Consider the following 27,826-nt stretch of genomic DNA (forward strand, 5'->3'; position numbering starts at 1 on the left):
GTGGCTCTGATGCCTACCTTGTCTCTATGATCTTATTTTGGCCTTGATCTGATTTAAGGGGGGAGGCTACCGTTGAACACCAACTTTTTTATTTCTTGAGGTATTTGAATGAAATTTTCAGGGTATTTTCATAGTACACACATTTCATGAACTACCAAGTTTCATGGAGCTGGGCTGATCGGTTCTCAAGTTAGAGGAGTATATCAAGATAGTTTACAGAGGTCCCTAGGGGTGGGCCTGGAGAATTTGCAAAATGTGCTAGCAGTGTGAAATTTGTTATGGTCATTCCTGGATAGTTTCCCCAGGGCAAGATAATTCCCTTTTTCCAAATTTCCTCTCTGAAAAATTTTAGTACAGCCCCAAATTTAGTGTTCAAATTTACACCTGACTTAACGATATTTAGTTGACTGCCCCTAATTACACATGAAATATTCTGAGAAAAAAACAAACTGTCTTGCCCTCAGAATTTTACTTAGGTATATAACAAAAAAAACCTCATGAAAATCCAATAAGCGGTTCTTGAGCTATGACTTTCCCTAGCAGCCACGCCGTGCAAAAAATTGATTCTGAGAAAACGGCTCTCAAAGGTTGAGAGAACAATAACTTTTTTGTTTCTCAAGTTATCATGATGAAATTTTCAAGACAGGCTCATGACATTAACAAATGAAAAACCACCAAGTTTCATAGAATTGTGCACGCTAGTTCTCAAGTTACAGAAGCATATCAAACTGGTTCGAATAGGTCCTTTATATCAAGCCTGGAGAAATTGTGAAAGGCACTGGCATTGTGGAATTTGTCATGCTGATTCCTAGATAGGTTCCTCAGGGCAAGACAAAGCCCTTTTTCTAAATTTTCTTGCTGAAAAATAGCATAAAATTGGATATTTTTTGTTATCAATTAGACCTATGTTGATTAACCAAATTAATTATGACAAATTCTAGACATAATATTTTGAATACATGGGCTTGCCTTGCCCTCAAAAATTTATTCAGGTACAGTCGAGCCCACTTATAACGGCCCCACTTAAGACGAACACTCGCAATTATCACGAACAAGTCCGGTGCGGCCGTCAAAATATACATTAGGGCTATGGCGCTCCGTCGATCTCGGCTACAGCGAACATCTGTGCGACTAGCCGATCGGCTACAGCGAACGCCTTGGTGCCGCGGACCACTTTCCACATGCTGAGATCCGTCGATCCTGAGCTCTGCAAGCCGCGCCAATCGGCATTCCCGATTCCCCCGCGGCATTTCGCCCTAGCATGGTGGGCGGCGCAGACGCAGCAAGCGGTTTCCCGGTTTATCTATCGCGGCATCTCGCCGGAGGAACGAGGAGCGGCCCAAACACGACAAGCGACTTCCCGGGTTATCTTCCGCGGCATAAGCGCCGAAACGAAAAAAAAAAAGAAAAAAAAAGCTAGCCAAGTTTGCACTGAATGCGTGTCGCACCTCGAGGCATCGTTTAACACGTTGCACGAAACCGTTCAGAGGGCACGACGAGAGATCGGCGATCGCAAAAATGGCGAAAGGCGAACAGAACGTACGAAGTACAAAGACAGCCAACAACGACAGCAAACAAAGAGCCGTAGCAGACGATGCGGGGAGGCGGAGACCGACGCGGCCGCAGCAGCCAATAGTAGTCGCCCGATCCCCCGCGTTCTCGCAGAGCAAGCACTTTGCCCAATCGCAGCCTTGAATTCGAGCGCGGGAAACTTGAAAGCCGCCACAAGGCTTTCAATCGGTAGCAAGCCACGCCTCGACCGCGCCGCCGTCGCCGCCGCCGAGGGTGGCAAAAGAAATCGCAAGAATTCACAAACAAAACAAGACCAAGATGGCGGCGCTCAGTTCGGCGGGAGAGGAATGGTGCGCGTGCGAAGTTTGGGAATTTTCGGCGCTTGCTCACTGCTCCGCGGCTGTCGCCGCTTGTTAAATAATTAATTTCGAGTATTTCTACGCCGAGTTGGGCATTGATAATTACAGAAATGGTAGTTTATAAGACATACTACCGGAATATATAATCTTCCAAAAATCGACTTTTTCGTGATTTTTCGGTTTTCAAAGGTCGCGTCCCCCCTTAGGGGGAGATGCGCGTCGAAAAAGAGAGTTTTCCGAGTAATTTTTCAGTTTTGAGTTTTTGCCTGTAAAATTATCTTTGAACATTTAGCTACAACTTTCTAAAAGATCAAGGCAAAATTCGATCGTGAAGTTAGTAAAAAGTCCATTTTATTCAACTACGGTGGCTCGAGAAAGTGCTATTTTCCGCGCAAATCGTCAATTTTCGCGCGCCTATACCTCGAGAACACCGCGTCGCCCGCCATTGCCGTTTGCTGGGAGAGGTTGAGTAAGCCTTTCTCTTGTAGATAGCATCTCTCGCAGTTTCGTATCTCGGCTGAAAATAATAAAAAAAAAAACGTTTTCCGCACACGCTTCGAGCGTCCCTACTGGACCTTTTAAATCACGTGGTGCTCTAGAGAGGCCGCCATTGGCCTGGACTGATACGACACTGTGGCGAAGCCTACCTCCTGCTTTCGTTTTGTGCGGCGTCTGGATCGCGCTACATCGTGCTCTGCTAGTTCTTTTCAGCGGCCTTTTAGCATTTGTTGAGTTCGCGATGAACGACACGCAAAAGCGCAACTTCCGAACTCGAAAGTCTCGGTCGAAGAACCCGTACCGAGGACGCCGTCGCGGACCTCATCGGAAAACTGCAGCGGGAGACGCAAGCTAGTCCTAACCAGGCTAACGTGCACTCGGACGAGATCGATGCCGCGGTGAACTTTGTGAGCGCCTCGGAGGTGAAGATTGGACTCTTCAAGGAAGATAGGGCAGCATGCGGTCATCGATATTCTACGAGTGCTGCGATATGCGAGATTAGCACGCTTACGGTGCTGGTAAGCGGTGCTGCTTGCCCTACGTGCCGCACCTGTACCCTTGCAGTACGCGAACCGGTGGAAAAGCGAAAGGGGCTTTCGGCTTTTCTTGAGCTGCACTGTGAAAGTAGTGAGTGCCCAGCATCAGTGCTTTCTGCTGTGCACACCTCAAGCCGCGTTGTGCCCGGTGGACTTGCAGATAGCGCCAGTGGAAATCGGGACTATCGGAGTGGAAGCTCTCGCGACAGCTTCGCCGTCAACGTGAAGGTGGTGGTGGCTGCGTGCTCGATTGGCATCGGACATGAACAGCTGTCGCGATTTTGTGCAATTCTTGACCTGCCGAACCCATTACACCACAAGAACTTTGCTGCGATCGGCAAGAAAGTTCATGGTACGGCCATGAAAGCAGTGGCAAGAAGTTTCATGTGCTTTTGTTGTGTTTATAAAAAAATACAGATGTTTGAAACTTTCAAATACAATTTTCTCCATTCGTAGTTTTCAGAATTTTTTACATTTTGTGCAACAAATTTTGAGTACTTTCAGTAGTCAGATTTGGATGAAATTTTGCGCACAGCCTCTTCAAAGTGTGTAGAATGTTGTTATCTACCTGGTTATAAAAAATCTCTTGAACTTTTTTTGAAAAAAATTCAAAATGTTGACACATGGTGCCCAAAATATACACATTGGTGTTCCTGAATTTTTTTTACAATTATAGGATAAAATGAATAAATTTGAAGTAGCTTTCGACATATTATATTACCAAAGCAACAGAATGAGCTATTGCAAGCTGGTCTAAACATGCATTTCATTATCAAAAAAGTGTGCACAAAAGGCCCTATATTGTGCTTTTGCAGACACTTCTACACAAAAACTAATAAAGATATGTAGAAAGTAAAAACATATTTGGAATCAGCATTACAAACTCTATAAATGGCCAATGTTTCATAACCTTAGGTTCAATATTAAAGAAAAAGTGTTTTCGGGGAGCATCTCCCCTTAAATAAAATACCCTCGCTACTTCATCCAAAACCCGTCTCTGCCTTCCCCATCTCTTCTTCATCTCCACTACCAGAGTTTCAACATGCACATTGAACCCGGTTATAGCGAAGGAGCGAGGCAGGCTCTCTGTTGTCTGGCAGCATTGACACCCCTCTCGTACAAGAGAATATTTTTGCAGGTCCTGGGTGCGCAATCACGTGACACATGGGTGACGTAGCCTATAAGTCACGTACACTTCTCGTGGAGTTTGATTTTCTTCTCTTTTTTTCCCCTTGAAAGGGAGGGCTGCTCGTCTGCTCATTCGGCTCAGTCAAAAGACGCAATGCGTGGGAATGTAGAGTGAGCGCCGATTCTGTGTGTTCGCAATTTTTTTTTTCTTTTGACCGCAGCATCTGCGCATAAGTTATTTGCCCACTCTCGCGCGCCCACACACATTCAGTTTTGTAGAGGTGGAAAGGAAAACAGTCAAGTCTGAGGTAATCTTCTGAAGGGCGCTTAAACATTGACGTTTGGAATTAAGCTGTGAAATCATACAAGATGTTTCAAATAAGGGGCTGAAGTTAAGGGGGGATGCGGGGATCAGATCGCGAAAATCGCGGAAAAAATCGATTTTTGAAAAGTGCGCTTTTCGGAATCTACAACATCATTTCTATGTTGTCCTGAAATATTTCACCAAAAAACAAACTCTAAGTAGTCTAAATAAATATATTTATCGGTGCCGGCGTCGAGATATTCTTCCCGAATCGCGAAAAAGCTGCCAAGTTCACGGCATGACTGCTTGACTTTCCCGCCACGGAGCGCCGCCATTTTGGCATCGTTGGAAAGCCCGACTCTTCAGCTCTTTGTCCCAACCCCTCCCTCCCTTCTCCGCCAGCTAGCAAGCGCACAAAAAAGGAATATCCGCAGGACGGCAGCACGAAGCAGCCAATGAATACCGCGCCCCGATTGGCTCTGCGCCGCGACGTGTTGCTAGGCGCCTCCTCATTGGCTGATGCCGCGGCAATAATGGCAGCCAGCGCAAGGAGCGTCTGCTTTGTCCGCCGCTGGAAAGCAATTCTTTTTCTTGCGTTTCGAGTCTTCGACCACGTGCAATGGATCAGCGAACGTTCGAAAAGAAGTTCCGGACAAAGCATGCTTACGGGAAGCGAAAACGCAAGCCTGTTACAGCAAGGAAGAAGCGGCGATCATCAACAGGTGGTTCTACCGAGCCGAGCGTCCGTTCGGAATCGGCGGAGTACGCGCCCAACGTGCTACGCGATCTCTCTCCCAATGTGCTGTGCGATCTCATGCCGAGTCGGGCACCAGCCAGCGATTGTGAGAACAACGAACAACGTGCTGCGCTGTCGAGGCACGGATGCAATGTTACTTCACCAGCGACGATCGACATGCCAGTGAGCGTCGCCGCACACGTGCGTCCCGCCGTGCACGGACGTGCCACTGCAAGTTCGTCGGGTGAGGCACCAGCCAGCGAAGGTGAGACGGGCCACGATTTCTCGCCGTTGAGCCGTGGGCGCAACGTTAATTCGCCAGTGAGGATCGACACGCCAGTGAATGTCACCGTATGCGAGCGTCCCGGCACAAGCTCGTCGAGCGAAGTGGTCTTGCAACAGTCATCACCGCCTGACTGCACAGTGGAGACACGTTTCCGCGATGTGTTTTTCAACTCCAAAATGTGTCCACAGCCGACAACCGCGAGTGAAGGCAATCCTATGCCATCGACGAGTTACGGTGTTCGCGGGCGCGCGCTCGCTTTCGCGGACGCGCCGGCGGCCGAGCCATCGACGAGTTACGGCGATCGCGGGTGCACGCTCGCTTCCACGGACTCGCCGGTGGCCGATCATCGCAGTGACGAATATTCATCCAGTGAACGTCGCACTATTCAAGCTCACCTCAGAACACGATTTGTGTCCGCGGAAACGGCAAAGGTGCAAGCATCGAGTGTTTGCGAATCGCTTCGCGCGGTTTCAGCTACGGAGCGCAAGTTTGCGCTGACTGACTCAAGAGAAGATGCCATTTCCGCACCTCCAGAAGAGGAATTTATTCTTGTGCAAGTAGCAGCCTTGAACTCGCTGATTAGTTCCATGCTTTGCCCAATTTGTCATCAGCCTGGCCTAACAGTGCATCGGGAAACTAAATTAGGGCTAGCTGTGAAGATGGTACTTTCGTGTATTTCCTGTGGTGCCCTCCAATCTGAATGGTCTTCACAAAGGCAGAGTGGTTCTAGAGCCTTTGATATCAACATCAGATCAATTCAAGCGATAAAGAGCATTGGTAAGGGACCAACTGCTCTCAATGACTTCTGGGCCACCATGAATGTTTCACATAGGGGATTACACCACAAAACATATGAGGAGCATCTAAAAAAAACTTTCAAGCCTGCTGCAGAAGCAGCTGCAAACAACATCTTTGCAGATGCTGTAGAGGCAGTGAGAAAGGTGTACACAGAAATGGAAACTACCTTTTCGAAGAATATTACAGTCGTGTACGATGGTACGTGGCTGACACGTGGCCACAGTTCTCACACTGGCGTAGGCTGTGTAATTGAGTTTCATACAGGGCTTGTGTTAGACTGTGTGGTTCTCTCGAACTTCTGCCTTGGGTGCAGCAGACAGCCAGCTGAAAGTGACCCCACTTATGCTGAGTGGAAGCAACAGCACCAGTGTCAGAAAAACACTGATGTGAATTCTGGACGAATGGAGGTGGAGGCTGCACTGCAGCTATTTAGGCGCTCTTTGAGCAAGAATGATCTCCGGTACACAAACATAGTCTGTGATGGGGACAGCCGCATGTTCCGCACTCTGTGTGACGAAGAAGTTTATGGTTTTGTGCAGCTCTCCAAAGAGGACTGCATAAATCACGTGAAAAAACGGATGGGTGCTGCACTTCGCTCCCTGGTCAGCAAGGCTAAAAAAGGAGAGCCACTAGGTGGAAAGGGGGGCCTGACACAGCAGCTGATGAAAAAATTGACTGACTACTATGGCCTCGCTCTGCGGAACCACTCAGAAGTTGAAGAAATGCAAAGGGCAGTAATGTCGACCTATTATCATGTGACGTCGACGGATGGTGAGCCCCATCATGAGCTGTGTCCCCCTGGCCCCCTCAGCTGGTGCAAACATCGATCAGCAGAGGCAGAAGGACAACCACCACCCCCTCACAAGTACAAGTTATCACCGAAGGTCGCTGAAGCACTTCTGCCAGTGTACCAGCGCCTCTCAGACCCTCAGTTGCTGGCCCGGTGCAGGGGAGGCAAAACTCAAAATGCGGCTGAGAGCCTCCATTCAGTGATTTGGTCACTATTATCGAAAGACCAGCATGCCTCACTGTTCGCTGTGGAAACAGCAGTGCACGAGGCGATTTTGAAGTACAACTCAGGCAATCTGAGAGCATATTCAAACCTGTGCACAACATTGGGCCTGCGCCCTGGAGCCCTTTCTCTTCAGCGGGCCGCCGAGAAAGACTCTCAGCGCATTAAGAAGGCGCACAAAGCCCATCTTTTGAAAGGACAAAAGTCTAAGAAATTGCCTGCTGCCAGAGACATGAAATTTTACAGTGCAGGAGCATTTTAGACAGTGTGTGCCAGTTTGGAACTTTCGAGCTTGTTTTCTGAAAACTTCGTTTTGAACTTACCACCTTGCTTGTGGAAAGCGCAGCATCGCAATGGGTGCATGGATTTTTATCCCGTTTGTCTTGTTGTAATTGCTGAAATGTGCTTTACATCAAGACAGTCTCAGATTTGCTATTTAGGCTCACCATTTTTTTATTACACAGTAATTAGAGCATGATACCTTCTAAACATAAAGAGAAGATGTATAATAAGTCATTTAGGAAAAGAGCAGAGAAGTTTAAAAAAATTTAAGGAGAATCTTGACCTAGACCACACTTCTTAGTAACTATTAAGAACATTTACAGACCCATAGCCCATTTTGCTGTCATGCTAGGCTTTCCACGAGGAAGCAACATGTTACCAACATATAAACAATGGTAAAATAAAAACTACTGAAGCTATCATTTTGAAACTTTATACCTTTCTGTTTGATGCTATTTCAAGCCAGCCTGCCAAATTTCATCCCTCTAAGTCAAAAAATAAAAAAGTTTGCTCCGATCCCCTCATCCCCCCTTAAGATACAAAAGCAGCCGATTGAGCCCAGTGTGCGCGCACAGAGAACCAGTCAAATCCTTAGCGCACCCTCCACTGCTGCTCAGGCATTCGCAGCCCATACGTACTTCACTGCTACGAGAAAAAAAAAAAAGGAAGCAATTGTGCATAGTGACCGGACAAGTGGATGGGTGGTGCCGCCTCTTGGCGCTCCGCACTTTGCTGGAATGCCCCGGCGCCAGCCGGTGCATCGGAGGGCGCAGTCTGTCTTTGGTTTGTGCGACATTGCTTCGATACTCCTAACTTTAGGTGACGTGCGTGAATATGTCCGGTGAACCGAAGTCTGGACAAACGTGTCACGTTGTTGGTTGCACTGGCAGCTACGCTAACGTATCGGACGCTTCTAGGTCGATTCATTTCTACTCGCTTCCATACAAGCATGAGCGACGGGTAACCTGGGCACGGTTCGTTCAAAGACAAGAGGCCCTACTAATTTTGTTACCATGTGGTCTAGAAAGTGCGGAACCTTTAAAAACCTTGTTGCCACCGAAAACTTTGTGCCTTCAGTTCCCCTGGAGTGATGGCACGGGAGACTCACAAGCCGAAGACGCACTCCAGTATCTGCAGTCGTCATTTCATCAGCAATTGGAAATTGGAAGAATCCAACAGCCTAACTTGCAACGCCAGCATTTTTCCACGTGTGAACAAGAAAAGGCCGGCACGGAAAAGGCAGTCACCATCGCTGGTCGATACGCTTTACCCTCCTCAGTGGTGGGAAGAAATAATGTTTACACACTTACTTTCACTGGCATAGCTATAGCGTATTTATTTTTATCTCTTTACAGAAAGAGCAGATAGTGGGCACGAACGATTGCTATTCTCACGAACTTTTTTTCCTTTTTCCTCTCTTCTGTCGTCAACCAATGCCAGCGAGCTGATAACAAAGTCTGCGTTAAGACCTTTCGGATATGTTCAGCTTTGTTAGTGGCACGCCCTTCTCGCCCAATAAAAGCGCTCATTGCTGAGCTCATTCAATACCATGTGGTCACAAAGGCTGCTGTAAGCTCCATATAAAATGGAAACGAGAAAAAAAAAAGAAATTTTAGGTTATGAAAAGAAACGCAAACTAAGCTTTTCTTCTTTTTTTCTTTTTTTTTTTTTCGATTTCCAAGCGCAATAACTCCAAGCTCGTAACACCTCTCGTGAAAATTTTAGTACCACTGGAAAGCTTGTTTCACCACAGTACGCCTCCCATTGGAGCCACGCGTCTACGATAAAAAATAAACGCACAAACGTAAAAAATGCGAAGGCCTCACAGAGCCACTCTTACGCGCTCTCCGAGTGGCTTCTGGAAGGCACGCCATTGCTCGCGGCCTCTGCTCCCGCCTCATTTGCACACACTTTTGTCAATTGCTCGGTAGTCTGTAAATCCGCGGCTGCCGTTCTGCATTTTTCGTCACCCCTACTGTTGCGCGAGACTTCGTCTGTGTGCCAGTGATGCAGCGGCGCGCGGTGCGTAAGTATAGGACGAAGTATGCGTGCGGGAATTGCGAACGCAAGCCTCCTATCCAGGAAGAGAAGCGGTCGGCGGCAAATAAATCAGACAAAGCGAGGACCAGATCGGAATCAACGCTTCTCGAAATGTATTACCGCACCGAGCGGTCCATCCGAAAGTCAAAGAAATGGAAGCGGCGGTGAAAGCGCCAAGGATATCACACATTCGTTCTGACGCAGTACAGTTCCAACGAACGGAAGTCTCCAGGCACGCGGAAAACTCGACTGATACAATCGGGCAGCCACCTGGATATGCCGATGCACTCGGTGAAGATCATGGAGATAAGTCGCGGAAGGCTGAACCTGCCCTTGGAATCAACGCTAGGAAGTGAACCCGAAGACTCGGCGCTGTCAACCAACATTGCGGTGCAGTGCTGACACGGAGAAGTTCCGTTTTTATGATGATGGGTGACGCCGATGCAGCACGAGCTCTCGAGTAAGACAGCGAACATTTGTGTAAACGGAATAGAACCATTCTGCCATGTAGCTGAATGCTGGATGTTTGCTATAAGATCAAAGAGTAATACTTCAAATAAATGCAAATAATATAAAAATAAAAATATAAAAATTCACATAGCCTATTTCTATTCTTGTCCATTTTTGAAGTGAATTTTCATACATGCATAACTTCTGATGTAGGAGACATAGAATGGTAAAGTTAGTCTTACTGCACTTGTTTGCTTCTGCAAAAGCAATTACTTGTTATTATATATACCGACATCTATGCCACAGATTTTTTTTCAATCTTCCGGCGAAATTTCAAAGATTATATATACTTAAAGACTGCACAAACACTTAAAAATGCATCTAATGTAAATATGAGGTACAGGGGGGGTCAAAAAATCCCAGGCCGCTCCGAACTGTCGCGGAGCAACTGCTCTCCGCTATCGCGGCGCTGTTATCGCACGCATGCCTCGCCGCGCTCGGGTTGCCAGGGTATACTGTGAGAGGGGGTGAGGCCTCCCTCTTTTTCGCTCTCCTCGATAACGAAGATGGTAAAGATTGTGCGGCGTGCGCCTTTATGTTTCGCTCTTCGCTCTTCGAATACGGCTGTGATGCAGCGCTTCGCGGAGCAGGCGGCTGTTTGCCCAAAAGAAAGCTCAATGCTAGCGGCTATAAAATTTAGCGTCTGCTTCATCCTACTTTTCTGCTTACGATATCTTGCGTTTACTTTCACATAAGCTCTTTTGCGGCTCTCTGAGCCAGTACTTTGGCTTTCCAAGGGATATAGGACTGGTACTGTTGCTTTATGTTCTCGGAATTTACTACATTAAAATCGCACCGGAGGACGCATAGTTAGATTGCATGTCCAACTGGTTTTTTAGTGCTCCTTACTTCGAGGTTGTTGTCGCAAGTCTTGAATGAGTTAAGTGCTTCAGCGCAGGTAAAGTAAATGAATTCGCCTGTGTCTGCGCAGTTAGGACGTGTCGCGGATGGTTCTGTGGGTACTTCACGCTTTGCTATTAATATTCTATAGCTTTCATGTTTACATCTCGGGCCCTAGCACTCATCCGCCCATACTGAAGATACCGAGAATAGGAGTATTCTACTATTATGCCAGAAAACAAGCGCTAACGTCTAGGTTTTAGGACAAGCCGTCATATGACCAGCAAATTTTGTTAGCGTCTTTGCTGTGCTCTGTACAAGGAAGTATTTGTGGACATTTTACGTATAATTATTATCTACAAAATTTCCCCCTGAAAACTGTCAATTTCTTGCGGGTCAGGCTTGGCACGCAGTAGTTTCTGCGTTGTGGAAGACAATACGCGAATAAAAGTGTCATTAGATTAAAATACAACAAATGAATTGACACTCAACAGGTTGCAGGGCTCCGAGTCGAGTATGGTTACACTGATTTCATGAGCAATACTATCACTCAGCTTTAGATGCAACGCCAAACTTTAGGAGATACCAAGAGAGCGAAATCACGCGAAAGCATAGAGGTTAATTGTAAAGGTGGTACGGTTGGGTACCCTGCAATGGAAGGGTGTTAACGTTGTAAATGTTGAAGAGGAGAGATGTGACTATATCACAGAAGTCCATCACGAATGCAGAGGACTGTAGGCCTTCTGCAAGGGCCGCGGTCTGTGTATATTATTTTTCGTAAGCGGAATATGGGTGAGGTGATCGAGGGCAGAGCGCAGCGTATGTCATTGCCGTTATATGCAGGGTAGTCACATATTATATATTGTAGCGTCTCATTGCCGCCACATGTTTTGCTAACAGGGCTGGCTGACATTCCGAATCGCAATGCGTATTCCAGAGTAAAAGCTAATCCTAGTAAGAGGCCACATAACATTGTTGCTTCGTGCCGTGATGAAGGCTAACTGAAAATTTACACAGGTATGCCTTACAAAAAAAACGGTGAGCAACGAACTCCTCGCTGAAGAGTCATAGCATGCGGTGGAAGAGAAAATACAGTCATAAAGAAATTCTCAAATTTTTAGGTATAATTTTGGCGTCATATGTATTTTTGCTCCTCACCACAAAAGTAACGAGGCCAAAGTGAAAAACTAGCTGTGGTTTAGCTTGTGGTTAAACCTGCAGTTGCGCGAGAGCTATCTGCTTGGCTAAACTTAGGTTCCGCTTGAAAGTAAAGACATAGCTTTTGCACATAGTAGTTTACTCTATTGTTTCCGCATTATTTTTTGCAGAGGGAACCTTTTGCCACTAAAGCGCGATGAGGCGAAAGCCTCTATCGCGCGATGGTCCGAACCCTCCAATACGGCACCTCTTTCTCTTTTCACTCCCACCTTCGCGATGGCGCGATAACGTAAGCTACCAATCAACGTATGCAGCCCCACTTTAACCAAGCCGTATTAAGTTGCCTGCGTAGCCTAGGGATAATGTGAATGAAGGGGTCTTGCAGGCTGATTGTAATATCATCCTCCCATATGAAAGGAGAGTTGGCACCTTTGCCAACGTAATGTCAGGAAGCTCTACGTCCAGCAAGCGCTTGGCCATGTCAGCTGCCGCCTACCCCCTCCCACGACGTCTTATTCTTTTTTCTTCGCTCATCGGACATGCCCGGCGAAATGGCGAGACGGTGGCCAATGTAGCTCTCGCTACAAAAGTTCTCTGACTGGGCAGCAGCGCGTGTACTGTACAGACACGTATTGCTGTCAAAGTGCGATATGAGTCACTCCCATTGCTGAGCCGAATGCAACAAGCTTGAACGCTGAGATGGGGACAACCCTGGGGCAACGCCAACCGAAAGCACATCCTGGCTCAAGTAGGCAATCCCACATTCTATCTTTATACCTCTCCGGAGTTAACGCTTTATATCAGTGGGTCTAAGAAAAGCGCGGCACCTGATTTCGAGGGAACGGCGTACGAGCAACTCGGTTAATCTGAACAAATTTTACTGGTTATATGACGGCTTGTTTTAAATCTAGACATTAGCGCTTTATTCCTGGCATAATAGTAAAATACTCTTCTTCTCGGCATTTCAGTACGGGCGGATGAGTGCTAGGGCCAGACATATAAACCGGATAGCAATGCAAGAAATACCCACAGAACCATCCGCGACACGTCCTAACTGCGCAGACACAAGCGAATTCATTTGCTTTACCTGCGCTGAAGCACTAAACTCATTCTATAATACAAGACTTGCGACAGCAACCTCGAAGTAACAGAGCACTAAAACCAGCTGGACATGCAATCCAACTATGCGACCTCCGGTACAATTTGAATGTAGTAAATAACGAGAAAATAAGAACATAAAACAACAATACCAGTCCTATAGTCCATGAAAAGCCAAAGTATTGGCTCAATGAGCCGCAAAAGAGCTTATGTGAAAGTAAACGCAAAATATCGTAAGCAGAAAAGTAGGATGAAGCAGACGCTAAATTTTATAGCCGCTAGCACTGAGCTTTCTTTTGGGCAAACAGCCGCCAGCTCCGCGAAGCGCTGCATCACAGCCGTACTCGAAGAGCGAAGAGCGAAACATAAAGGCGCACGCCGCACTATCTTTTTACCATCTTCGTTATCGAGGAGAGCGAAAAAGAGGGAGGCCTCACCCCCTTTCACAGCATACCCTGGCAACCCGAGCGCGGCGAGGCATGCGTGCGATAACAGCGCCGCGATAGCGGAGAGCAGTTGCTCCGTGGCAGTTCGGAGCGGCCTGGGATTTTTTGACCCCCCCTGTACATATTAAAATCAGCATAAAAAACTGCATATGCCCACTAATTTTGATCATCATAAGTTCAATATTAAATTTTTTTTTGTCTAGGACTCTCTTCCCCCCTTAAAATAAATGTAAGAATAAAAGAGAGCTCACTTCAATTTTCCTTTCCAGTACGACCTTGTTTTTGGCATCCCGTTGCGTGTCTTCTTGCAGCTTGTCAATCTGTAAATGATAAAAAAAGAGTCACCACAAAAAAAAAAAAAATAGTGGCATATAATCAGGAGCCTGCAGCAGTGAAAAAGCAGCAGGGCATCGATATACATAACCTACACATAACGAAGTTGCTCCCATGAAATGCACGCAATTTTTCTCTCAATTTAACAAAGCAGTTTCGAGCTAGTTTCGATACAATGAAGAAAACAAATTTAGGCAAATTGTGCCACCTGGAAACCAAAAAGGAAAAAAATTTTTACTTAATGCAAAAGCGTAAGGCAACCTATATATCCCCTTCAGGCGCTGGGTCCACATATGTGGACGCGACCCAAATTTCCCTATATCTTTCCATGGAGTGCGAATTTCTGCCTTTGAATTTGGCACCCGTAAGATTTGGACCCGCCCTGTCGAGTACATGGCGCCATATCTTGTTGCTACAGCGAAATATTTTTCTAAACAGCAAGCAAAGATGAACGTCACAGCTTTTTACGCCAGGACAAATCAGTAGCTCTAATTATTGCATGCCTTTTTCTAAACCGATGCCTAATAATACTATTTCTTGTAATGAAGGTCTCAATAAGGGAATGTAGATGTTACATGCCAGATTTCGTTATCTTAGACATTGAAAAAGTTCTTCAGTGGACTTTCAAAGTTTCGCGTCCACAAATGTGGACACGGTGCCTTGATGCCGAAATTGTTAAAGTGGCCGCGGCACTTGGTTATTTCGTGCAGAGCAGTACGTAATATGCTTATTTGCGTGCAGGTGTCATAGTCTTGAAAGCACAAGGTATTCTGAGAGGAAAACATTTATTCATGCCTAATAATTAGTTAGAAAATGCAGAAAATGCTAAACTGTTTTCATTCATGTAGCAGCTTTGAGGCGCCATGTCCACATATGTGGACGCGAAGAAAATATAAATATTTTTGTATATTTTTTTATATTTGAATTCTGCATAGCCTACTGATCATGCCTGGTGCAAAAAAAAAATATTTTCCTTGCAAAAACTTTAATTGGCGCCTGAAGGGGTTAAGGAAACAGGAAAACGGAGAAGCCCCGTCTGCTCGAACGTGCAAATAGCACAAGTCATGTTTCAACGTCCAGAATAAGTGTGCTCAAACGTTCAAATAGCGCAGGTGATGTTTTGATGTTGCGACTAAAGCAGCACTGTCTAGAACGTCTATTATATTACCCTCATTTCTTTCTCATAATTATGTGCTTGAAATGTTTCAGCCCGGCCGGTGGTTAGAGCACCGACTGCTGATCCCAATGGCACAGATTCGATCCTGGCCACACAGGATGTATAACACCATCAGTGCACGTTAAGAACTCCCTCAGACGAAATCTCTAGAGCCCAGCAATATGAATCAATTATAGCTGATGTTAGTTGGGGACGTGAAGTCGTAAACTAAGCCATCACACCCATCGCAACGCTAGCGAACTGCAGAGGCATGAAACAAGAATGGCTGAGCCTTCTGCATTTGCATGCATAAGTATTTTCACAACTTCGTGCCCATAGAACACAGTAAACGACCAAAGCTGCATTACAGTGAAAATGCCGTCGTGCTGCAGTTTCATCAGGTCTCTTCATTGCGAATGTAGATACGTAGAGACACTGTCGTCATGATACTCATGCGCAAGCGCGTCGTTTTTGTATGTGCAATGTCGAGACTGATGCTTTGTTTGAATAAATATGGAATTCATGCTGAATATTTTGTGTTGCTGCCTGGCTAGTGCGTGGCCACTTTTAAGGACGCGCTGCACGGAAAAGCGCATTGTACTACAGTTTTACTAACGTGCCTTGGGTGCTACAAGAGAAGAGCCGATACGCAACAGGTGTGGGCGCTCAACAAAATATGTGGAAGCGCTGAGTGAGAAACAACGCGACAAAACGTATCAAAAAACGAGCAGCAGCAGTACAAGTGCAATAGGCGCTCCCAACGTGCCCGCTGCCATAACGTATTGGATTGGTTTGTTGCGGCAAGAGTGGCTTGCGCAGTTATGAAGTGGACATCAATTCATTTCAATTGTCAGTAAAATATAAGGTTTTTACCGGTCGTACACATTTAATTCTTTCACTGCTCGTAATGCCAAAATATAGCAATTTCATGCATTATACAGTCAAACCCGGATATATCGAACCCGGATATATCGAATTTTGGCTATATCGAACTCGCGGAATATCCCCTTGAAAATCCCATGTAAAAGTATAGGAAAGCTGCGTCGTATATCGAACTCCAATTCACTGGTCGTTCGATATATCGAACTCCGCCCCACGCACTGGAAGGCGCGCCACGCCGTCCACAAAGAGGATCGCATCATCCACGGCCGTTTGCCGCATGACGCTTTTCAAGCCGCCGCGCGCGGAATGAGAGAGAACCGGTTCGGCGACGGCCGGTCTAGAGCAGCGCCGCGCCCTTTCCCCAAAGCCGCGCGCGTCTGCGGTGACCCGCGCGGCAGCACGTGACGTCTGCAAGCCATGAGCGGGAAGAACGAGAGGGAGCCGTTTTGACGACGGGCGGCCGGTACGGAGCATACGCAGCCAATGCAGCCGTGGCGTTGCGGCGAGGAGAAACGACGGGATAGAGCGAAGCGCAAGGGTGTACCCATGTACCCATTCTTTCCTTCCTCTTTTTCGGTCTCCGTTCGCTGCAGCGCAGCACGCGCTACGCATGCGCCGGCAAGCCAGCTCGGCGCGTGACAGACAGAAAGTCAGACTACCGCCTGATCGTTATCGTGTCGGATGCTATCTGCAGCGCGCGTTTCTCTTTCTTTTGTTTCGCGGCGGGGAGTGTGCGGCGTCGCGTAAGCTATGCCGGCTACGAACGTTAGAAAGCGGAAGAATTTGGATTTCGCAACCAAGTTGGCGGCCATACAGAGCGTCGAAGAGGGCAAGAAGAAGTCATCGGTGGCAGATGCATATGGCATTTCAAAGAGCACTCTAAGCACGCTGCTAAAAAACAAAGAAGAAATTAAGCTAAAGGCAGGTGAGCAAAGTCGTTCCGGAGCGTGCCGTGTGCGCCCTCCGGCTTTTGAGAAAGTTGAGCAGGCCCTTTATGCATGGTTTCTGGAGGTCCGGGCTAAAAACATCCCCGTAGATGGGCCCATGTTAATGGAAAAGGCGAAATGGTTCGCTACTGTTCTCGGCGAGGAAAACTTTTGCGGCGGAACTGGGTGGCTGCACAGGTTTAAAAACCGCCACAGCATCGTGGGAAAAACTATTTCAGGTGAGAGTGAAAGCGTCAGCAGCCAAGGAATGCAACAGTGGCTTTCCGAAGAGTGGCCAAAGATCGCCGAGGAGTTTTCTCCCGCAGAAATCTTTAATGCGGATGAGACTGGCCTTTTTTGGCAGATGTTGCCAAGCAAGACGCTCGACCTCCGAGGGAGCACATGTCACGGAGGGAAGATGAGCAAAGTGCGCGTCACTGTTTTGCTTGCGGCAAATATGGACGGATCTTGTAAGTTAAAGCCATTCGTGATTGGGAAAAGTGCATCGCCTCGGTGTTTCAAGAACTGCAAGCAGCTTCCAGTACGCTACGGGTTCAACAGGAAAGCGTGGATGACGCGTCAACTTTTTTCTGAATGGCTTCAGGCATGGGACACAGAGTTGGGCAAGTCAGGCCACAGAGTTTGCCTTCTCGTCGACAACTGCTCGGCCCATCACACCACGTGCGAGCTGCATAATGTAGAACTGAAATTTCTTCCGCCTAACACGACAGCGAGGTTGCAGCCACTGGATCAGGGCATTATAAAAGCATTTAAGGTCGGCTACAGAAGGAGACTTGTTCAGCGGCTCCTAATTAATCTTAGAATGGGAGTCGATCTGAAGATTGACTTGCTGGGGGCCATTCAAATGATCACTGGCGCCTGGAACGACGTAAAGCAGGACACAGTGGTCAATTGCTATCGCAAGGCAGGTCTTGCAGTGGCCGCAGGTGACTGCCCAGAAGTTTCGGAATTCTCGGACGAAGACGGAAGCTTGCATGCGGCATTCCGCGATCTCTCGCGTTTTCCGGGTGTCGTCCCGCCCGAAATCACAGTTGACGATTTTGTCAACGTCGACAGCGACGTTCGAGCCGTGGCCATCTTGGCTGACGAAGACATTGTGGCGGGAGTAGCGGGCACTCACGAGGACGGCGATTCAAGTGATGATGACCACCACTGTGATCTCGATGAAACGCACCCGTACACAACCGCGGAGCTGGCTTCGGCGTTCAATTTGATTCGGCGCTGTTGCGGTGAGATGGAGGGCACCGGCCTTTCACATCTGGACAATCTGGACAAGATCGAGACCAGCGTTTTCCGCTTTATTGCCCAGAGGAAGAAGCAGTCGAAGATTAGTGATTTTTTTTTCTGTGAAATAAAGTGCATCTTCACGTTGTGTGTACAAGTTCAATTCTTGAATGCTCCGAACGGTAAGCTGCCGATATATGTACTTGCATAATGAACCCATTTTTTTTTTTTTTTAATTGACATCAGCTCGAGGGGAAGGGTTCATTACGGAGGGTTTTTTTTTTTTTTTTTTTTTTTTTTTTTGCGAGAGTCGTTTATTTGGCCATGAATCAACGAAAGCACCCGGCTCGCTGGAATTGCGATGCCGGCTTTTAACATCGTTCGCTTCAAACGGCAGTTGCTGCTGTAACGCGTTCCAATGATTTTGTGGCAGTGACGCTGTCCACCCCTAGCGTGACGTGATTAAATCGAACTAGCTGTGCAATCAAGCCATCATGGGCACTCTGCCAAGTTCGCTTCCCGCCACTGCAGGAGCTAGCGACAAAAGTATAAAATAAATACGTCGTGACGTCTGCACAGCAGCTTGGTGCGTTGCTAACAAAGGCTGTGCCCTGTGGTGAAGTGAAATGGAGGGACGCTCCGCCAACTTTTTTTTTTTTTTTTCACATTCTCGGCGGCGAAAGTAGAGGGTGAGTTCATCATTCAAGTGGGTTGGTTACGCGACAAATACAGTATCATTTTTCACGCTCGCAAGTGGCGTCTTAAGCCGATTTCTGTATATCGAATTTTCGATATATCGAACTATTTCGCGATCCCCTTCGAGTTCGATATATCCGGGTTTGACTGTATACCTGGTTCTACTCTTGGGTGGGTACGAATTCATTTTAGTGATCCGAGTGTTTACCGCTGAAAAAATTGGGAGCCGCTAGTGTCGCCAGCGATTTTTCCGCCCATTACTTTTAAGGGAGTGTCACCTCCCTGGCCTGGCGTGACAAAAAAAAAATGGTAGAAGCCCATAGTTGGTCCTATATTTTAGCCATATGAATAGTTCATGCATGCAGTGAGATTCTCCAAATATTTTTATCAACCCGATTTTTTTTTTTACTGAACGTTACATCCATGCTCGCATAGCGTACTCATTTTCACCATTTCAAAACAGCTAAAAAGTTAGAAAAAAAATGATAGCATATTTTAAAACTATGGCAATGTCACTGCATAAACAATTTACCAAGGAATCTAATGCAACAATCCTATGAAAATCCATCAAGCCGTTGCCGTGCTACGCTTTCTGCAAGCAGGACAGTTGGATCAAAAGGCACTTTTGAGAAAACTGACATTAAAGTTGCACAGCCTGTTTTTGCCCATCAAAACGCCTCTGGATTGAAATACAGCATCGCTACGCTGCACGCTTCCTTCTGGGTTGTTTCCGAAGCCACAGAATGCGGTTCCAGGCACCTGAATGGTGCGAATCGGGTAAGGCAAACATTTGCCGTAAACCTGGCAGCGCATCACTCGCCATTGCGAAAACAGAAGTTTCTCCTTATCGGAACTGCATTGCACATTGTGATGTCACAGCTAGTTGATGTAGCCGGGACTTCGGATTCACTGCTGGGAATCGATATCGAGAGCGGGAGGCGCGGAATGGTGCTATTCCGGTTACACAAACGTTTGCCGTCGCACTCGAGAGCTCATGCTGCATTAACGTCACCCGCCGTCGCGAAAAACGCAATTTTCCCTGTGTCGGCACTGCACTGCGACATTGGTTGACGGCGCCAAGTCTTCGGGTGTCGGGTGCACTTCCTAGCATTGATTCCAAGGGCAGGTTCAGCCTTCCGCGACTTATCTCCATGATCTTCACCGAGTGCATCGACATATCCGTGCAGCTGCGCAATTGCATCAGTCGAGCTTTCCGCACGCCTGGAGACTTCCGTTCGTTGGAACTGTACTGCGTCAGAACAAATGTGCGATATCCTTGCCGCTTTCACAGCTCCTTCCAATTCGTTGCCTTTCGGACGGACCATATGGTGCACCGATACTTTTCGAGAAGCGTTGATTCCGACCCGGTCCTCGCTTCGTCCGATTTCTTTGCCGCCGACCACTCCTCTTCCTGGATAGGAGGCTTGCGTTCGCACTTCCCGCACGCGTACTTCGTCCTATACTTCTACAACGCACGCCACTGCATCACTGGCACACAGGCGAAGCCTCGCGCAACAGTGGGAGTGACAAAAAATGCAGAACGGCAGCTGCGGATTCACAAACTACCAAGCAGTTGACAAAAGCGTGTGCGAATGAGGCGGGAGCAGACGCCGCGAGCAATAGTGCGCTTTCCAGCAGCCACTCAAAGTGCGCGCTGAGCGCCACGTGACTGGCACGACCAATCAGTGCCTAGGAGTGGCTCTGCGAGGCCTTCGCATTATTGACGTTCGTGAGTTTGTTTTTTATCGTTAGCGGTGCTCCACTAAAGTCACGCTCCACCAGCCACTGCAGGTTGCCTATACCCTAGGTGCATAACTATGGCAGATAAACTAAAATTACTTCAAGACTTAAAGTAGCGAACATTTTTAAGACAACAGCCGTAGAGAGTCTTCGAAAATGGTCAAAAATAGATTTTGAGAAAAACTTATTTTCTGAACGTTTATTGAGCACCTGCACTCGAATTATTAATGCTGAATTCAGTCAGGAAATGCGATAAAATAGACTTTCAAAACGTCACGGCAGCCACGAAATGCCCCTCGAAAAGAGGAAATTTATTCGAAATTCCCCGGCGCGCCGCGGGCGTTGCAGCCAGCCAATCACCGACATCTTGGGCTTGGTTTGAAGCTGTCTTTTTTTTTTTGCGCAATTTGCGCTACCTCAAAATAGCTTCGCACAAGCAGACTGGCTGTGTGCACCAGTTTTCCAAAGGCCGTTTAAGGTCTCTGATTAGCTCTCACGTGGCACTCTTTTCAAGTGTGCCATTCTACGTCTCCCATTGGCTGGCATATTCAAAGCGGCTTCCCCCCCCCCTGTTTTGCACTTACCGTTATGGCCACCGCTTCTAACACGTCTGCATTTGCGCTTGTGTTTCTCGATGCAGTGCTTTGAGCATAGTTTTTTATTGCTATCGAGATGCTGGAAAGCAGCAATACCTATGCAGCAACGAGTCTTTGAAAGCCGTACGAAACGCGCATGGAACAAAAACCAGAAGATGCTGGCCACAGGCGTTCCGTCGGGACCTGCGTTACAACCAGTGCCAGACTTGCTAGATGTGCAGGGAACATAAACCACGCTGCCCTATGATGACATCGCGGGTTCAAATTACAGCGCAATTTGCATCCCGGATCACAGTACACTTTGAGTTTACACCACCACCGCGTACTACTCTACGGCAGAGCTGGCGCACTGTGTCGAGTGGTCAGCGCAAAATTCATTCTGTCAGGGAAGTCAGCGACCCAATAAGTTTTCACCTCGACGTCAGCGCGGAATGTGATGGCGGTACCGAGTTCGTGATTGTGGACATGAAAGTGTTAAGGAATTTTATCGTGCACACAAAGCGTGGAACCTGCGGCGAGATCGCGAAGACGTGAGTGGTCAACTGCTGGAGTGTCACAAGGGACCTTTTCAGGACCACACAAATGTTTGTCATGGTGGGGCTCGGGCCCCCTAGGCTCCGGACCGCTAGTTTCCTCAAGAAACCTTCAGGGCTCAAAATTCTGTCCTTGCAACTGGGCACCCTACCTAGCCCTGCGCTCTCGGCGGCTAAAAAGAATTCAACCCATAACTTCATGAAAATATCTTTTAGTTTCATCATGTACACATCTTCAACATTCTAAAAATATGTTTCCTTGGATGGATTAGGACACTTTTTGTTTTGTTTTGCAGGGGGACAGATAGGGAACAATCAAATGAAATTTGCAGTTGAAAATTCCTCCCAAAATTTTCTGCAGTCAGTGTCAAAACTTCAAATGCAATTTTCTCAACTTCAAATTTTTTGCCAACATGACTAGCCTTATGGAACTTTTCATTACCTTATTGTGGCATAATTCTGATAAGTATTATACCGCTGAATGCAGAAAAAATTTAACTGTGCAGCTACGCTTAATTTATGTTGCTAGGTGCATATCAAACTTTGTTTACAGTAATGTAAACTAATTATATTTTAAAATTATGGGACATCGGCATAATTGGACATTTTTTATATGATGATGCACCCCACTGACAATATATATATAGCATAGCTCCACATATGGCGGGTCTTTGGCTACAGCGACAATTTAATCAGAACAAAATAATATTGATAGAAAGGGTCTTAACGACCTGTAACAAAGTTACTTAATTAGGCATCAGTTATGTTCCCATGGTATGAGAACTAAGTGAGATAGAGTGAAACAAATTACATATGTGTCGAAATGCCGAATATTCTTTTAATAGTATAAGTCTTTGAATATCTAGGACATGTTCTGGAATTGCACGTGTTGCCATGGCAACATATAAAAAATCATCCATCTTTGGTGCGCAAATAAGCCAACAGGAGGCACTTGTATTGTACACCTCCAAGAAGTGCCCACCTGGTCCCGCTTGTCTCGGATGGCCTTCTGCAGGGACTTGAGTTCTTTCTGGATCCACTTGTCTCGTTCGGCTTTCGATGTGAACTGGCTGCCTCGGCCCTGTTTGGCGTACAGCTCTGTGCGCTTCTGCTCCTTCAGGCTTAGCCTGCAGTAATGTGCAGGCAGGAATGAGCCAAAAAGGATCACACTATATTTTTTAGTCTATAAGTCACGCCGGTATATATGACCCACTTGTTCATTCGGTGTTACAAAGACACAGCACATCTTCATTCAAAATAAAAATACTTCTCGTGGCCTGCATTTTTTTGTTGGTTGTGATCGAAACACTCTTGCACATTTGCATCACTCAATCCCAGGTAAACTTTTTGCTCATGTCTAACAGCCTAGTTCTAGGTTCCCAATGCCAGGCAACATGAATTCTGCATCATAGTTTCTTTGTTCTTGCTCACCAGTGAGGCAATGTGCAATGCAGATGCTGAAATGTACACAATGAGCTCTGTGTGGCACATGGCCCGGAGAAACTAGAGCGGCAAAAGAAAGCGGCGGACAAGATAACAGCAGCTTCAAATGCGGTAACGGACAGGAAGAATGAACCTTTCGCTCACAGTGCCGGTGTCACGACCCGACCACTCAGCGGAATTTCGTTCTCCATTGTGAATTTAAATTTCATGAACTATTTACTTGTGTCACTTGCGGACTGCTAACTGTGGTGTGGTGCTCTGAAATTAATTAGAGATAAGCGAGAATACGGACTTGCATTGAAATCTCATTTCGTGCACAAAGGCTGCGGCGAGACGTCATCAATTCGCGCGTCGAGGGCACTTGAAAAACTCCCTTTCACGGTGAACGCTTTCATGACACATGCGATGTATGTTAGCCAATGCGAACGTGGCAGACTTATGTGCAAAACAAGCTGACCCCTGCTGCCAGTCGTGCAACAGAAAAACACGCGTGTAGTCCATTCACAAGCTGTATTTCGAACTGAACGTGAACAATTCAGGAACCATAGCGTTTCCTATGAGAGAGAGAGACCTTGCCAGGGGCTTGTTAGGCTTTTTCAAGGGTAACTGTGTAAATATTTCTAGCTTTCAATCATTAAAATTGCTTTGGTGCATTTTTTGGCTTTTGCTCAAACGTGCGTTTTATGTTGAACTACAAGTTTGCACACAAAGGTATCTCAGCAACTAGAGTAGCTGGAATTGTAATTCCTTTTGTATTGTGAAGCTGAAAGTATTATGCACACAATGTTGAGAGCACATTTTTTTATTTGCACCATTAAATTTTTTTATTTTATCTTGAAATTCTTATATACAGTAGAACCCCGTTGTTACGTTCCTCACTGCTGTGTTTTCCCGGCTGTTACGTCATTTTCATCTGGTACCGGCATTGCTCCCGTAGTATCCAATGTATTGAGATCCTCGTTGTTACGTTGTAGCTGTGAAAATGTTCCCGCATGATACTTCGCAACTGGTCACCGCGAACCCGCCTGAGGCAACGCGCGCCGACCACCATTTTGACTTTCGAAGAGTCTTGGCTAGGCTTGGCTATGAAACTAACTTTAAGAAGCCGCATGTGAGTTGGAGAGGCCGCCACTAGATGGCCCTCCATTCGTCGAACCAATCCACGACAAAGCCGGTCGTGAACCAGTCGAACTAACCCTTGTCCTTTGTATCTGACGATCGTGATCTGACGTTCTTCGATGGCGTCGCGCAAGCGGATGGCGCTTTCCCTCCAGGAAAAGCTGGACGCACTCAACGCTGTCGACAGGCAGCCAGCGCGGAAAAGAATTGATATTGCCAAAGACCTTGGTCTGTCACCATCGACGCTTAACAGCATTGTCTCAAAGCGTGCCGAGATTGAAGGCAATGCAGCGCATTTCGGCCCGAAAGCAAACCAGGCTCGTGGGGCCAAGTATGGAAACCTCGACGAAGCTCTTCTGACCTGGTCAGCTCGCGCTACCGGCGTCAACTTTGATGGCATTTTACGCGAGAAGGCAGTGGACATCGCCGACAGACTGGGCATCACGGACTTTGCGGCGTCGAATGGCTGCACCGACCATTTCCGGAAAAGGCACGGTACCGCGTACACGACAGTAGGCGGTGAATCAGCAAGTGTGAACTTGGCAACAGTCGACGATTGGAAGGCCACACTATCTGCTATACTAATTGAGGGCTATGCGCCTCGTGACATCTACAACGCCGATGAAACGGGCCTTTTCTTTCCGGTGCAGCCGTCGAAGTCCCTAAGCCTGAAAGGAGAAGAGTGTCACGGAGGCCAAAACAACAAAGAGCTATTGAAGGTGCTCCTTTGCTGCAACATGGATGGTTCCGATAAGTTTCGCTCGCATGCTCTCACTTTGGGACTGTTCCCTGGCGTCAGTCACTCCACGGCCTTTATGGACCGAAGACTTGTACGCATGGTTCTCCTCCGCCCTTGGCTGCAAACCGCTCGGTGATAAAAACCACTGGTGATGGTGTGAAGAGAGCTCGAGAAGTGGCTGAGCCGCGCTTTGATTGGCGTCGCTATGGATGAAGCCGGGCTGTTTGGCACTGTTTTGGCTCGCTTGTGAAAGTATATTGGCATCTAAGAACAGCCAAATGGCAGCTAAAGAAATCACCCCAGAAAGCCATGGGTAATCGGCAAATATCGGAACCCGCAGTGCTTGAAGAACACTCGCCTGCTACCATGTCACTACAGAAGTAACAGTCGTGCGTGGATGACGTGTTCGTTGTTCGAAGAATTTCTTCGCTACTTCGACAACAAGATGGGATCCCAGTGCAGGAATGTTCTTTTTCTAGACAATTGTGCTGCCCACCCAAGAGACCCGCAGTTTCTTCGGAACGTCAAGCTTGTGTTCTTCCCACTGAACATTACAAGCCATCTGCAGCCACTGGATGCCGGCGTCATAAAGAACCTGAACCATTCCTACCGGAAGTGTGTTGTGAAGCGCTGTCTTGCGTGTATTGATCGTGGACAGCAGCCTACGACCATTTCGGTGCTTGACGCTATGCACTATGTCGCTTCAGCGTGGGCTGCAGTGGCCCCATCAACTGCACAGCACTGCTTCGCGCAGTGTGGCTTTCGCACGAACGGCGAAGGGGAATTTCCTGGCACAGGTGCTGGGGAGTCGGAAGCAGCCTCTTGCGATCAAGAGCTCACTGAGGCGATGGATGCGCTGGGTGCCACGGGACTCACATACGACGACTACGTCGCAGTGGATGCTGCCGTCGTGACATTGGAGTGCCAAGTATCGGTGATATTGTTGCGAGCTCGGTCGCGAGTGAAGCCGCAGATTGTGATGACGAGCTCGAGCCACACGGTTCCGAGGCTTTGTCAGATCCGAGCTTTGGAGAAGCGGTCGCGGCTCTGAACCTCCTCCGTAGGTATGTCGCACCTCAAAGCGACTCTTTCCAGGCTATTGAGAAGCGCCTGGTGTTTTCTAGCGAGCGAAAGAAACGGCAGTCCACTATTCTTGATTTTTTTAAGTCCTAACGTCACTTTGCGGAAATAAATTGTTTTGAAGTGAAAGCTGCACCATTCTCGTTCCTTTTCGGAGCCTTCCTCACTGTTGCGTTTTCCCGGCTGTTACGTTTTTTTTTTTTCTCGGACCGGTGAAAAACGTATGAACGGGGTTCTACTGTAGTTGCCATGAATGTGAGTGCCGAGTTCAATGAGCTGCTACAGTAGAACCTGTGATACGAATTTTACGGAGTCACGAAAAAATTCTATCATCAAAACAAACGAAAATAAGTATGCAGAAGCATAGGAAAGGAAGTCACGCAGATCTGTTTACGTTCGATAAGGTTTATTACGGTCACGCGGTCACAGCTCGCCACTCGCGGCGCACACAGTGCGACGGGCAATCGCGATGTCGGCGATGCACGGAACGCGTTTCTCCACGGACTTCTCACGGCGCGTACAGCACGACAGGAGATGGTGACGTGCCAGCCGCGCGGCGCCACAGACTGCTCGCAATGCGTACAGCATAACAGCGGTCGCGAAGGCTATAATGTGTGCGCCTGTCGCCGCCGACTACTACTCCAGGCCGCGTGCCACTGCAACCCTTTCGCGGCGTGGAAAACGATTGCGATACCGGTGATGTGCGATTAGCCCGCCTCCGGGTACTTTTCGCGGCGGGTACAGCATGACTGGAGATGGCGACAGGCAGGCCGCACGACGCCGCAAACTGCTCGCGGATCATGATCGCGGAGCCAGCGATGTCCGGTCCGTGCGCACCCGCTGCGTACGCCGCCACCAGCTACGGTGGTTGCGATGTCTGCGGTTTGTGGGCCACACGCCGCTGAAAGCTTTTCGCGGCCTGAGTCTGACAGAAAATCGTAACGTCGGCAAGGTGCTCACCACGCATCATCGGAAACTGCTCGTGATGCGTACATACAGCGCAGCTGGCGATCGCGGAGTCAACGATGTGCGGGCGGTGCGCAGTGCTCAAGGTTGCGGTCGCAGTTAGCGCGTTCGTATCATCCGTAGTGGCGCAGGAGAGTATTCAAACTATCCGAAATTTTGCACATTGTACACAATGCTCTCTGGCCGGGGAATTTTGTGAATTCATATCCCGAAATTCGTATCACCAAGATTTCACTGTATATCTCTAATATTGGCCCAATTTGAAAACTACTTCCAATGTTGCATTCCTTACACTTATAGAGTCGGACCTGGATATACCAAACCCAGATAATCCGAAATTTGGTTATACAGTCAAACCTCGATATAACGAATTATTGAATATATCGCACTTTTCCGAAATATTTTTGTCAAACACATGTATTTTTAATTTCCCATAGCGAACGCGGTTCGGCAAAAAACGGATATTACAAACTTCGTGACGCCAAGCACTACCTCATTTTCAATAACAGGAGGCAGACTTCGTTGCACTACATGTGTGTTGTGTGGCGCAGCAAACGTTCAGAACGACCTCGCAGGCGCTGACAGTGAAACAGATGCCACGACGGCATTGGGAGTTGACAACCAAAGATATCTATGGCCTACGTGATCACCCCCGCTCGCCTGTTTGTGGGCGCGGAGGTGATCTCGGAGGCCATAAGAAATCATTCGCACCTCACAATCGCTGACAGCGCCGCAATCGAATGTTGCTTTTGCCTTTTTGGTTTTTGCGTCTTGCATTTTTTGGTTTTAGTGTTAGCACGGCGTCGCGGCGTGGCTGTCGTAGCGTTCG

The 27,826-nt window shown here is 47.5% G+C and overlaps 2 protein-coding genes across 2 annotated transcripts in view; one reads left to right on the forward strand and one right to left on the reverse strand.

Annotated features, from left to right (window-relative positions):
- Positions 1-27,826, reverse strand: part of SMC3 (structural maintenance of chromosomes 3) — a 295,374-nt gene that overhangs the window by 199,452 nt on the left and 68,096 nt on the right. Inside the window, exons 11-12 of the mRNA XM_084591644.1 lie at positions 22,633-22,777; positions 13,795-13,863 (exon numbers count right to left, since the gene is read on the reverse strand). Coding sequence (XP_084447770.1) covers positions 13,795-13,863; positions 22,633-22,777 — 214 coding nt within the window. The remainder of the gene's footprint in view (positions 1-13,794; positions 13,864-22,632; positions 22,778-27,826) is intronic.
- On the forward strand, positions 4,429-7,976 carry LOC146206884 (uncharacterized). Its single transcript, XM_084591642.1, has one exon. It carries the CDS (start codon positions 4,957-4,959, stop codon positions 7,429-7,431), a length of 2,475 nt encoding a protein of 824 aa, XP_084447768.1. The 5' UTR covers positions 4,429-4,956; the 3' UTR covers positions 7,432-7,976.

Source organism: Amblyomma maculatum, chromosome 1, assembly GCF_055883805.1.
Source record: "Amblyomma maculatum isolate TAMU_Amacu chromosome 1, ASM5588380v1, whole genome shotgun sequence".
Taxonomy (NCBI): domain Eukaryota; kingdom Metazoa; phylum Arthropoda; class Arachnida; order Ixodida; family Ixodidae; genus Amblyomma; species Amblyomma maculatum.